This window comes from Corvus brachyrhynchos, unplaced genomic scaffold (genome assembly GCF_000691975.1).
Source record: "Corvus brachyrhynchos isolate BGI_N302 unplaced genomic scaffold, ASM69197v1 scaffold6, whole genome shotgun sequence".
NCBI lineage: Eukaryota > Metazoa > Chordata > Aves > Passeriformes > Corvidae > Corvus > Corvus brachyrhynchos.
The window spans coordinates 1,171,352-1,183,703 of record NW_008238632.1 but is presented as its reverse complement, the minus strand read 5'-3'; the positions used below and the strand labels follow the sequence as shown (position 1 = coordinate 1,183,703).

Sequence of the window (12,352 nt, the reverse complement as noted above, 5' to 3'; positions counted from 1 at the left end):
AATTAAATCAAGATAATTCCTTCAACTCCTCTTTCTCCAGGATTGTATTTTCTAAACTGTTTGGAGACAATGCCAAATGTGCTCCCTTTGACTTTCCTAATGTGGTAATTGGTGCAGGATGTACTATTCCAACTGAGGCCTTATCTATGCCAACCAGAGTAAAACCAGTCCTTCCCAAGCCATCTCTCATATAAGACATGAGATGTTGGTTTTTTTTCACAATGGCATTATATTGTGAACTTGTTTTGTAGCTTGCAATCAGCTATAACCCCACCAATACCTTTCTGCTGCCAAACTAGGTGTTTCCTGCTTTCTATTTGTGTGAATAATTTTATCTAACTGTGCCAGGCTTGTCTCTATTGAATATTCCTTTTATTTTTGTTAATTCTTCTCTTACTGTTAAAATCACCATAAATTCTCATAATTTCTCCTTCCCTGCCTCCACCAAAAACTTGCTTCCACTCCCTTCCAGTTCAGTGTCACACGGAGACGGTATAATCTCATATTTGGTTCCACTCTCCAAGTTACTAATGGAAAATATGGATAACCTCTGAGTGTGACAGATAGCCATCCCAATGCTGACATGTTCAAAACCAGTTCTGATGGTGAGAAGACAGCTGCTGTGTCAAGTATGAAGGTGCTGGACCAGATACGCTTTCTATTATCTTTTCTCCGGCCCATCAATTTTCTTTGACTCTGGTCATCTCTGGAGTTCAAGGATGACAAAGCATGGTGCAGAAATTACAGAGGCAATGTTAACTTGATCCAATAAACTCATCTCAACAACAAATGCGTGGTTGGTCACTGCTTTTTGCAGTGAAGCCATTTTTGATTATACTTGTAATTTGGGTTATTCCCCAAGATGTGGCCATGAACCAACTCTGGTGAGGAACATCATTCCCAGGGAGCGGTCTTGGGCTGGCTCCCAGGAACCCCCTCTTGGGTAGTGGGGGGTGCTCCACATGAGGGAAGCAAGGCAGTTTGGTTTCTACTTCTGCTTTGATAGGCTAGATGAGATATCAAGACACTCTATGCAGTCAGCAAGAGCTCTTGCACAGTGTTTGGCACTTAACATCTAGGCCATATTTATGTCATTTTACCAGAGAGAGAATGATGTCTCATATCTTGACTTCAGAAGGTTTATCATCTGTGAAGCTTTTGATTAATCTGCTATGGCAGTTAACCCATTAATTGCCACAGTTATTCTCAACAAGGCTCATGTTCGCAAAAGTCAGGGAATTACTGCATGCTCCAGCTTTTACTGCTATGCCTTTTCTGTGTGCTGTGTTCGTGGTAGTGACAACTCACTTATTTTTGAAAGCAAGAATAAAGTTTGCTTGAGCTTTGGATATACCCAGTCAGGTGTGTCCCTAATTACATCTATATCTTGTCTTAACTTCACTGGTGCTTTGAATGGGCCTGTAAACACCCAGGGGCTGCTAAGTAACTGCCATAAAGCCTGACACGTCCTGGGGCTGAGGCTGTGGGTATGGATATGTGGCTGTAGGGCTTATTTCCTGTCTGGAACTAGTTTTGTGCAGGTACAGTTGTGTAGATTTTGCAATAGGTCCCAAACTGAACCTCATGTGTACTAGTCCACATGAACAAATACCAAGAAAACACCCTGTATTTAACCTTAAAGGAATTTTTTTAATGTCAAGAGTACTTGGTCTCAGATCATAACACTTTATCACAAGTCTTAAATACATGTGTTTTTTAAAAAATAATGCAGTTTTGCTTATTTAAAAGTGTCAGTAGAACATGTTGCTTCTGACTGATGATCACATGCAACCTCTTTTTTCTGTTTGCATGCCAACATAATGTCTTAATCACTTATAAATACCACTGTGTGGTAGCAGTAGTAGTTATCTACATGTGGTATGTACGTAGTTATTTCGCTGAGCCAATATGTTTCAGGGAAGCCGAGGTGATTAATTAGATAATGTACATACTCATGGTGCCGTAGTGCCAGCACTGCCTGTGAGTGCGTTGGCTAATTGCCCTGCACAGTGACTTGTAGTGATGCTGAGCTGTAGTAATTGCCAAGAAATGCATGGATGGCTGTCTCACTGTTTATGTTAGTGGTATGGATCTGTCTTAACCATCTGCCAGTCCCTTGGAGGTACAGTTCACACTTCCCTTGTCTCCATCCAGGCCAATTTAACCTGAAGACCTTGGTATTGCAAACCAGTGAAGATGGAGCAACTTTTTTTGTCTACAGCCCTGTTACAACTGCTCCCCACCCCACCCAACCAACACCACATCTAGTTACAATTGCTCATTTATGTGACTTGTGAGAAAAATGTCAAGAGGACATACCGAGAATCCATTTTATCTATGCACTGTTGAAAATTTGTCAGTGGTGATCCATAGCTCTCCGGTGAAAATTTAGACAACCTAGTAAATAGTAGCAGTCAACCTATGTAAAACAATCTGTCCTCTCCAATGCAGGAATAATGTTTACTCTCATGGTTACTGAGTAATAGCAAGTTAAAACTTCAGAATTTTTTGTCAGTCTTATAATAAATATGTGAAAAAATGCAATGCATTTTTGTATTGCAATCAATGCACACCAGCATCTTCTCCTAGTTTTGATACTAATGTCTGGGAAACCTGATAGCCAGTCTATGGAAAACACCAGGGTGGTTAACCTTACTCAGTACATCTGAGAAGTATGAGAGGCACCCTAGATCCTTGAATTTATAATTATTGCTGTCATACAAAAATTGAGAGTTCCTTTCTGTTGAAGAGATCAAATACTGGTAAAGAAACTGAGATAAGTCAAAGAAGAACCTCCAAAGCTATCAGTATTCTAGTAGCCGTTTTTCCTAGCCTTTATGGTAGGAAAGGAACCCCTGAAGTCTTGGAGATTCTGCCAACTGCAGAAGTAGCCTGATAAGAATGGAGTCATCCCTACTTCTCTGAATAGATCAGCTTGTAATAAATAACTTGTCCTGGCACAAACAGAGAAGTTGACACTTCATGCAAGCTTTTGGGAAAAAATAATACCCTGAGACATTTGCAAGTGCAGATATTTGTCACTAGGATGATGGAAAGTGTAAAGGTGGTAATCTGCTGTACGTAGGCTTTGATGAGCGTATGAGCCGGGTGGTGTAGTCTTCAGATACACTTGCAACTTCTTGATGGATTTCTGTAGCTTTATAACTGGCATTCAGTGTTAACTGATGGACTTTAGTCCCTGAATACGTTTTGTCTAATCTTAAACACTGAGAAATCCAAGAAATTCCAGAGAGGATAACTTCCTTTCAGTGAGGCCACAAAAAGAGTTTGAACTGCTGATCTCTGTCGTAGTTGTTAGTACTGGAGTTAGTACACAGATGTGATCTTAGAACAGCTTGAGAAGGCAAACTGTCCTAATCATTAGATTATAATTTTTGTTTTTTCAGGCTCTTACAGAGAAGAGAGAAATAAAAGATGAATGATTTGAAAAATTCAAGCCTGCTGTGCCACCTGTGATGGGCATGGTTGGGAAGACAGGGAATTTGGACTGGAAAGATGACTAGTACTCTGCTATAAGCCAGTTACTCTTCTGGAAAGAGGAAAACCTACTGTTAAGAAAAAGAGTCTTTTCTCTAAGTTAATTAATATTGTCAAATCTATTATTAGACAACAGATACCAATCAAAAGTATTAAATCTGGCCTAAGACAATTGTTTCTAAAACAGAAACTTACTACAAAATTATTATTAAATCTGAGACTCCAACTCTAAAACAAAAGGCTTCAGCTAAATGTAACACTTTTTTTACCTATGCATGAATTGCATTTTAGTGCAACAGCAGCACACTATTTGCCTTGGAATGGAGTGTGTTCAATTCAGCAAGTCCATCTGAGTAGATTTCCATCACTACTACATCCTCTACAAGACATATGGGAAGTCACTGAAATGTGCTGACGGACACTTAGCTATGAAGTATTTTTGCCTAGGGGCGGGTTATTATTGTTCACCACTTGTTTTTTGGCTCATGTCTATTGTGTGTCATGCAATCAAAATCACATGCCATTCAGAGCCAGGATGAGCCACGTGGGTTCCTTTTACCTTCCAAGGTCGAGAAGAACTACTGACAGAAATTATTTTTAACTGGCTTGTTTTGAAATATCTGTTGTTCCTCAAACAACTGAAGTAAAAGCTTCATCTTGTAAGCCCTACTCAAGGCTGAAAAGATTACTGACTAGACTTTTGGGCTGTGCTGAAACTGCTTAATTATTTCACCATTTGTCCCCAAACTCTGATCACAGAATCACAGAATATTCTGAGCTGGAAGGGACCCAAAAGGATCATTGAGCCCAATTCATAAGTGAATGGCCCATACGGGATCAAGTGTGGACATACAAATGTTAAAGCTGAAATAAACATAGGTGTGCAACTCATTTGTTTCTATAGAAATAACTTTTTATCCTTAAGTTATTTCTACATAGTCAGCATGCTTCAGAACATTAGCATGGCAATGGAAATATGCTTTGTAGGACTCCCTTTTGTAGGTATATGGGGATAACAGAAAGGGGGTTTATGCATATGCATAGTTTTTGATTTTCAGAGTGGATTTTCTTTCTTGTCTGAAACCCCATGTTATACACAGTTGTGTGGGGCTGCAGTCTTATTGCAACAGGACATTTTGTATCTTTCTCATGCATCATGGGAAAGCTAGTCACTGTGGTGATTAATACCAATAAGTAGCACAGTAACATAAAAAGATGAGCACTGAACATGCCCTCAGCTGACTGTACTTGCTGGGTATCTGCCTTCAAACTTGTAACCTCTGCAGTCATCACTTGGCCCGTACTTCCTGTGTGTGTTTGGGTGTACACGTCATGATGGACTGCAGAAGGAACTTCATTTTTACAAGGACAGATTTATCTAGCCCAGAAGTACAAACATGGAAGTACATGTTCCAGTTTGAATATACGCAGCATTTTAAAATAAAATAAAACTGACAGCTAATCTATTAAACCTCACACCCTTAGAATTAAGGCATTATACCCTTGCAGCTGTTACTCCAGAGTAGTTTCTGTCTTGATATTCTAATGTGTTAGATGTCTCTTATATAGACTTGCACAAGTAGTTGAATATATTTAGTGTTTATGTTCGAATTAGCAAACCTTTTATCTAAGGCTGAGTACCCGAACAATTTAGACTGGACCTTTGGACATTGTCTAATCCAGCCCCACTCAAAATGCACACAGGCAGTTTTGCTGAGGGCCATGTCAAGTAGAGTTTTAAATATCTTCAAGGATGCAGATTCCACAACTTTTCTGGGTACTTTTTCCATTGTTTCTAAATGTTCAGGTTTGGTTTTTTTCCCCTTCCTTTCTCCCCCATCTCCTATCTGGCTGGCTCTTGCCTTGTTTCCACTTAGGTCTGTTGCCTCTTGTGCTATTGCTGTACAATTTCCTTGAAGGGTCTAGCCTTGCATTAAGGAGTTAGTGATGGCAACAAGATCTCCCTTGAGCTTCCTGTTTCTCAGGCTGAACATTCCCAACTCTCTCAGGCTCTCTTCATATGTCAGGTGCTCCAGCACCTCTGACCACCTCTGTGGCCTCCCCTGGGCTCATTCCAGTGTGTCTATGATGAGTAACACTCCAGATGTGGCCTCCCACGTGTCAGACAGGAGGGGTCCCCTTTCTTCCTCACTTTTGCTACTCCAGCCTGGATGCAAGGCACATGTTCCAGTTCATGCCTACCAGCACACCAAGGTCCTGCAGAGCTGCTTCCCAGAGAGCCCAACTTCTACTGCTGCATCAGGCACTGTACGAAGGGAGAGACTGACGTTCATTTTACAGATTGAGGTCTGAGGCTATTCCTAACAACCAGTAATGTACTATGTATTAATTTATTTCTGTTCTAATTACAAACAATACTATCAACATATGTGAAGATGCAAACTTTGCTGAGTAAGAACAGCATCTGATAAAGGAGGTCAACTTTTCTAAACATTGATTTGCTAAGCTGAAATGTTTCAAATTGCCGTTCCACCTTTCTCTCTCTGCTTATTTGTTTCAGATCTTTAGTGTCAGTTCTGTTCCTGACACCACCCAAGGAATGCTAGGAAGTTACTGTTCTCTCTTGGGAAGATCTGGTTCCCCTTTGTTTGAAATGAGAATTTGAAATAGGAAAAGACTTCTGTGGTGATGTTACATTCCAGCCTGCTGTTTATGTAAAAAATCATGAAATTCTGCCAAATTGTGAGTTTCCCAAAGCAACAGTTTCCAAATACCCCAAATAAATTTACTGTGTTCCTTGAGCAAAAGGTGCTCAAGAAAGCTGAAATCGAAACATTTTCTTGAACCTTACAAATCTCTTCAGCCAAATATTGCAAATGCTGAGTACTTGAACATGTTCAGCATAAAGCTGAACAGGTGTCCTCTGTAATTTGTGGTGTTTGTGGCCTAATATGATGCTGACATACAGGCACAAAGTTACTCACTTCCTGTCCTTCCATCCTGTCCAGGTACTGTGTGTAGATAAGGATGAGCATCTTGAAAATGTGAAGATGAGGTGGGAAGCAGGCTAGGTGATGCAGTTTAGAAACAGGGTGTAAAAGACAGGACTTGGGGAGAATGAAAGAAGGTGCCAAAAAGTCCCTGATTTTGCAGGACTCTGAAGTCAGGCTTAAAGAGACAGCATCCATTTGTTGGGACAAAAGTGTGAATACTTTAGCTGTGAAGCCAGATCCCAGACAGGTACAGGTCCTCAATGCAGAGTTAAAAGATACTAATGTTGACTACCTTGAATGTAAGTTTTGGTACATAGGTACAAATAATGTAGGCTTTTAGAACTAAGTACTGGGAAACTGGGAAAACCCAGGCTGAAGATTGTCAGTGCAACTGCAACTTGATCCCTCTGTTCCGCTTACAGCTAGACTCTCCTGGATCTGCTGGATCACGGAGATCGTGTGTGATGCTCTCCTTGTCACGGGAGAGGAGCTCTTCACAAGTGGCCTTGATCCATGTGTTCATTCATTGATGTCCAGCTTGTTCCTCTGCGATCTTACCCAGCGAAGTGCTTGAGGCTTGCAGCAGTGACTGAAGTCAGAAGGAGCTGACTTCTGAACATCCCAGCTACAAAGAATTGTGCTTGAAGTGTCTCAAGTGGGCGTCATAAATCATCAAGAGTCTATCATTCTTATACTTAATGACTCTGGGCTGAAACCTGACTATTAGATCTGCCTTTCCCCAAAAGACTGGTATGAGTTTATGGAATTTTCCAAAGATTTTGCAGGGGAAATCCCTGAGGAAATGAACAGTAGCAACATAGTCAATGAGATAGCATGAACTGAATGATGAATATTAAATTTTATGTTGTACAACTTTTGTTCAGCATGTACAGACTGTAGGCAGAGACTTGGTGGAAGTGATAGTACATAGGCCAGTGTTTAATTACGTGATCTTCCTGTGTGCAGGCAACATTGTGGTGCAATCCAAGGCCACACTTAACAGCTCCTTACTATTCTCTTAATGATTGACTTTTTAACCTTTCCTGTTATATTGAAAGAAAAAAACCCAGTATTTTTAGAGAGGCTGCAGGATTAGTATACACATGAATTTACTACAGCATTAATATTTTCATGTTGTGAATTACTATGTATTTGCTTCCCTATTTCTTCCTGGGGAAGGAAGAGTAGACCTACTCTTACAAAATTATGAGTTTATTACACAGGAGCTTTACTCAGTCTTTGCTTGACAAAGAGAACACAAACAGAAAATGAAATCATTGTTGAGCCAGTTGTTACTATGCTCTTTGTGGACGGTCAATGAAATTTAATTTTTCTGAAGTTTAAGGAATGGTGAAGTACAAAGTTCACAGATTTCAAAGTTCACAAATTATTAAGGTTGGAAGGGACCTTGGAGATCATTTAGTTCAAATCCCCTCCCAAGGAAGGGTCACCTAAATTAGGTGACACAGGAATGTGTCCAGTGGGTTTTGAATGCCTCCCAAGAGGAAGACTCCACAACCTCCCTGGGTGGCCTCTTCCAGAGGTCTGCCGCCCTCAATGTGAAAAAGTTCTTCCTCATGTTGAGGTGAAACTTCTTGTGTTTTAGCTTATGGACATTTTTCTTTGTCCTGTTGCTGGGTACCACTGAAAAGAGTCTGGCCCCATCCTCCTGGCACCCACCTTTGACATATTTATATGTGTTGATGAGATCCCCTCTTAGTATTCTCTTCTCTAAACAGGCACAGCTCCCACAGTGTCTCCTCATAAGAGAGATGCTCCACACCCCTGATTGTTGATGCCTGATACTCTATGGTCAGTGATAGCATCTGGAGACACTAAAGTTGCTCGTCCTTTTTTTTTTTTCCTCCCTATCTTGATACTTTCCACACCATTTTTTGAAACTTTTCCAACTGTATTTGTAAATGCCGTTTCTGAGAGGCTTCTTAGTATTCTCCCAGGAAAAGCAAACTCAGAAAAAGGGAAACCCTGTGACATCTTGGGCAGTTGATGCAATGAAGGATCAGGAGCTAGAGGAGATTTCTCTAGTGAGCAGCAGTAGGAGGTGTTCAGTTATTAACCTGTCTACAGATGCTGATAGCTGAAGGCTTTCTATCAAGAGTCTGGTTTTTTTCCATCCAAGTAAAAGACTGGCATTTTTGGGGGAGTTTGGGATTGTCCTACTATTCTTTTTGATTTGTCTTCAGGATTTGTTGTCCTCTTTCCTGCAGTTTTTGTTTCTAATCTTTGTACTTTCTAGAACAGTGTTCTAGCAGAGTTTTGGATGTGAAATCCATCACTGTATAAAACATTGTGAACAAATTTAAAATCTGATATTTGGGTTATCTTTGATGTAGTTATGTTTGTTATCTATGATTTAGTTATCACCATGATGTAGTTATTAGTTACAAATCTTCAACTCTTATAAAGCAGTATTTTAGTTACTTTAAACTCATTCCTCCTGTTCCTGTTTTACAGGGAGGATGAAAGACCGTCTAAGTGAGCTGCGTGAATTTGCCAGGTTACACAACCAGCAGTTTTCTGATAGTGATGATGATGAAAATTCACCCCAGGATATTCTCCTTTATGAGACGGATTATGCCTTGGAAATTCTTCATAAGGACATACAGAACATCCGGACAGAAAATGACCACCTAAAAGCCGATGTCAACCGTCTCAGAAAGCAAAACACCCGCTTTCTGACTTCCATGCGCCGTCTTAGTAGCATCAAACGAGATACTAACTGTATTGCCAGAGACATTAAGGCCCGTGGAGAAAACATCCACAGGAAACTGCAGGTAATGAGAGATTTTTGTGAAGATGCAATAACAAAATATGGAGCTATGTCTGTCATTGCCAGGGTGGCAAAGAACCACTACGTTGACCTCATGCACACATTTCAGGACGCTATGTTTGATTACAATGCAACGGAGATGAACCAGCGGGAGAACTGCAAGATTCGAATTCAGCGGCAGCTGGAGATCATGGGCAAAGATGTTTCTGGCAACCAGATTGAGGAGATGATTGAGCAAGGCAAATGGGATGTCTTCTCCGAGAATCTCTTGTCGGATGTTAAGGGGGCTCGCTCAGCCTTGAATGAGATAGAGACACGACATAAGGAGCTGGTGAAGTTAGAAGGTCGCATTAAGGAAGTTCATGAGCTCTTTCTGCAGGTGGCCCTGCTGGTGGAGGAACAGGCAGACACCTTCGATGTTATTGAGATAAATATGCAGAATGTTGAGGACTATGTAGGAGATGCTAAAGAGCAAGTGAAAAAAGCTTTGGAATACAGGAGAAAACATCCTCTCAGAACAATCCTCTGCTGCTGCTTATCATGTTGCAGAAGGTGATGATCCCACTGGAGCTATCACAGACTGACTCAAATGTCTTCAAAATCAGGTGTTCTTTCCAGAGACTTTTTTGTAATGACAAGCCCTAGAAATAGGGGGGATAGTTTGTTCATTGCCTTTTTACTAAATGTGCTGAAGGCTGTTTCTATTATGAACTCTTAGAAATGTTGATAAAACTATTTTTAATCTAATTTTTATTGAAAGGTCCTGTTACTGTAACTAGAGGTGCAAGATCTCTGCAGTAATACTTGTTTCAGATAGGCAAGAAAGAGGAATTAATAACTTGGCCTAGGGAAGATGAATACTTTCAAAAAGTACCTTTATTCTTATTTGTCCAAGTGAGGCTGCAGGCAGTGAAGCCTTACTGCCTCGGGTGACACAGTACACCACAGAATCAAGAGGTTTCAGTTTTAACTAGTTTGGAGCCTGCTTGATGCAAATTTGACAAAATATTGAGCCTGCTAGCAGGAGCAGGACACAGAACTAGTTTCTCTTTCAACTTGATTCCCAGCTGTCTTGAATCTTAACAGAAGTGGCTGCACCTTAAATTATACTATGCACATTTTGCTCTATCTGTGTGCAAGTGACTGCTTTTTTCCATTTTGAGTACCCAACTCTCTCAAGGTGGCTAAAAGCACTGCAGCACTGAGGCATCTCACTCACTTTTAACTTGAGCCACTTTCTGGACTCTCAATTTCAAACCTGCCATGCTTTCACATTCTGATGCATTTTTCTGCCAATTAGCACTTCAGCCAGAAGAGAAACATGGAGTGGCCTTCTGCAGAAACAAGCATAAGAAGACAACAGTTGTGGGACTGAGAAAGCATTTTAGGGACTCCTGTACTGGCACATACATACAAGCAGTTTTAGTGGAATGACTGGCCTATCAGTATATTTTTATTTTTTATAAGCATTGATCAAATAAGAGTTTTTTTATATCTATTTTAAATAAGATGAAGGATTAATTTTTTTTTTTAATATGCAGTTTTACTGGTGTACAAAAATTTTTACTTTCTCCAATTGTTGGGAAATCTCCACCTGGGAAAGCAAATAGAACTATTTCTTTAGTACATCTGAAGAAGATAGAAAACAGTTTCATGTCATTTCAGTCCTCTTTTCAAGCTTAAAAGGAAATTCTTCTTTTGTGTGATGGGAGTCTGCCCTTACACAAGGGCAAACCAGTAGGTTTGGAGTATGGTAAGGAAATAAAAAATATGCAGCCCTGGTAAGCACTGAGCATTGTGAGTGAAACATGTTCATAAAGTCTGGTGAGTGATCATAGCTCCTGCATCTGGAGGCTTTCCAACTGTATTTCTAAGTGGCTTCCTGATACACTGTGATTATTGCTATCCTTTGAAATAATGCAGGACATTTTTTTCAGAAGTTAATTTTTTTTAACTGATGATCCTATTTGTACCTATTTTAATAAATATATTTCAACATTTCAAATATTTTGTATTTGGGAGTTTTCCTCAGATGTGCACAGATGTGCATTTTCCTGCACCAGTCGCAGTGAAACTTCTCCCTTCTAACCTTTTGCACCCTAAATTTATATGTGAAAAAAAGCCCCAAACATTTCTTACTATTTTTATTAATATAACAAAACAGCAAAATAAATCCAACTTCCAAGCTTTCATATCTTACTGGGAAACACTGCTTAGCCAGACAGGTGTTTTTACACAAATAGAAACTAAAGGGATAACTCTTCTCAGAAACTGAGTGTCCCTTTTGCTGTGGCACTTTTCTCTGGTAACATGGAAGAGTGAGGAACACCTGTCTTCTAAACTATAAGATATTTTGATACTCAGTGGTGTACTGGTGATATCAGTGTTACGCTTGTCTGAGGACCTCTCCAACAACAGTGTTCAAACTTCAAGTGGGAGAAAGGAGGGTGATGAGCTGGCACCACAGCCAGTGGCTTTGGTGCTACTCAAGAAGACAAAGCTGTTTACTCTGTAGGTACTGCCATTAAGTCAGTGGAACTGTGCATTTGTAGAGAAATACCCTAAACCTCTGAGAGTCAGCATGTGGGGATAAATCAATGAAGAATGAAATAATGTATTTCCTTTCGCATGCGTATTCCTAGACCTTGATAAAAAAGATGTACTTTTTTTTTTTTGTGCTGGTTCCTTTTTTCATCTACATGGAAAATGGAATAAAGATTTAATGAGAAAAAAGGAAAGTGCGGAGTGGCGTACATTGAATCAGCAGCTCTGAATGGTTTTTTGCATTGTCAAAGGTTAGTTTAAAAGTTGCTAGACTAAATTGTGAGTTGGTAAAAGGAGATTAAACAAGGCCTAGAAAAAAACAGTTGTCCTAATATTTTTTGCCAGGGTAAATGAAATGTGTTGCGTATTGAGATAGATAATATTACTATTTTCTAATCTAATATTTATTAGATAAAATATTACTACTTTTTTTCCTAAAAAAACCAAGAAAAATTAGTTTCATGCATTCTAAGATGAATCTCTAGTGAAAAAAAAATTATTCTGGCAGTTCTGAGAGATCTTGATGATTTCACTAGTAGATATGCAAAACTAGTATTCAAATTTT

At 39.7% G+C, this 12,352-nt stretch overlaps 1 protein-coding gene across 1 annotated transcript; it reads left to right on the top strand.

Annotated features, from left to right (window-relative positions):
- Nucleotides 1-7,083: 7,083 nt before the first annotated feature.
- Nucleotides 7,084-11,981, top strand: STX11 (syntaxin 11). The gene is made up of 2 exons (XM_017737278.1): nucleotides 7,084-7,202; nucleotides 8,928-11,981. Exon 2 carries the CDS (start codon nucleotides 8,933-8,935, stop codon nucleotides 9,797-9,799), a length of 867 nt encoding a protein of 288 aa, XP_017592767.1. The 5' UTR covers nucleotides 7,084-7,202; nucleotides 8,928-8,932; the 3' UTR covers nucleotides 9,800-11,981.
- Nucleotides 11,982-12,352: the final 371 nt, after the last annotated feature.

Excerpts from the sequence above, each read along its gene's own strand:
- STX11 (XM_017737278.1), top strand. The coding sequence starts at position 8,933 with ATGAAAGACCGTCTAAGTGAGCTGCGTGAATTTGCCAGGTTACACAAC.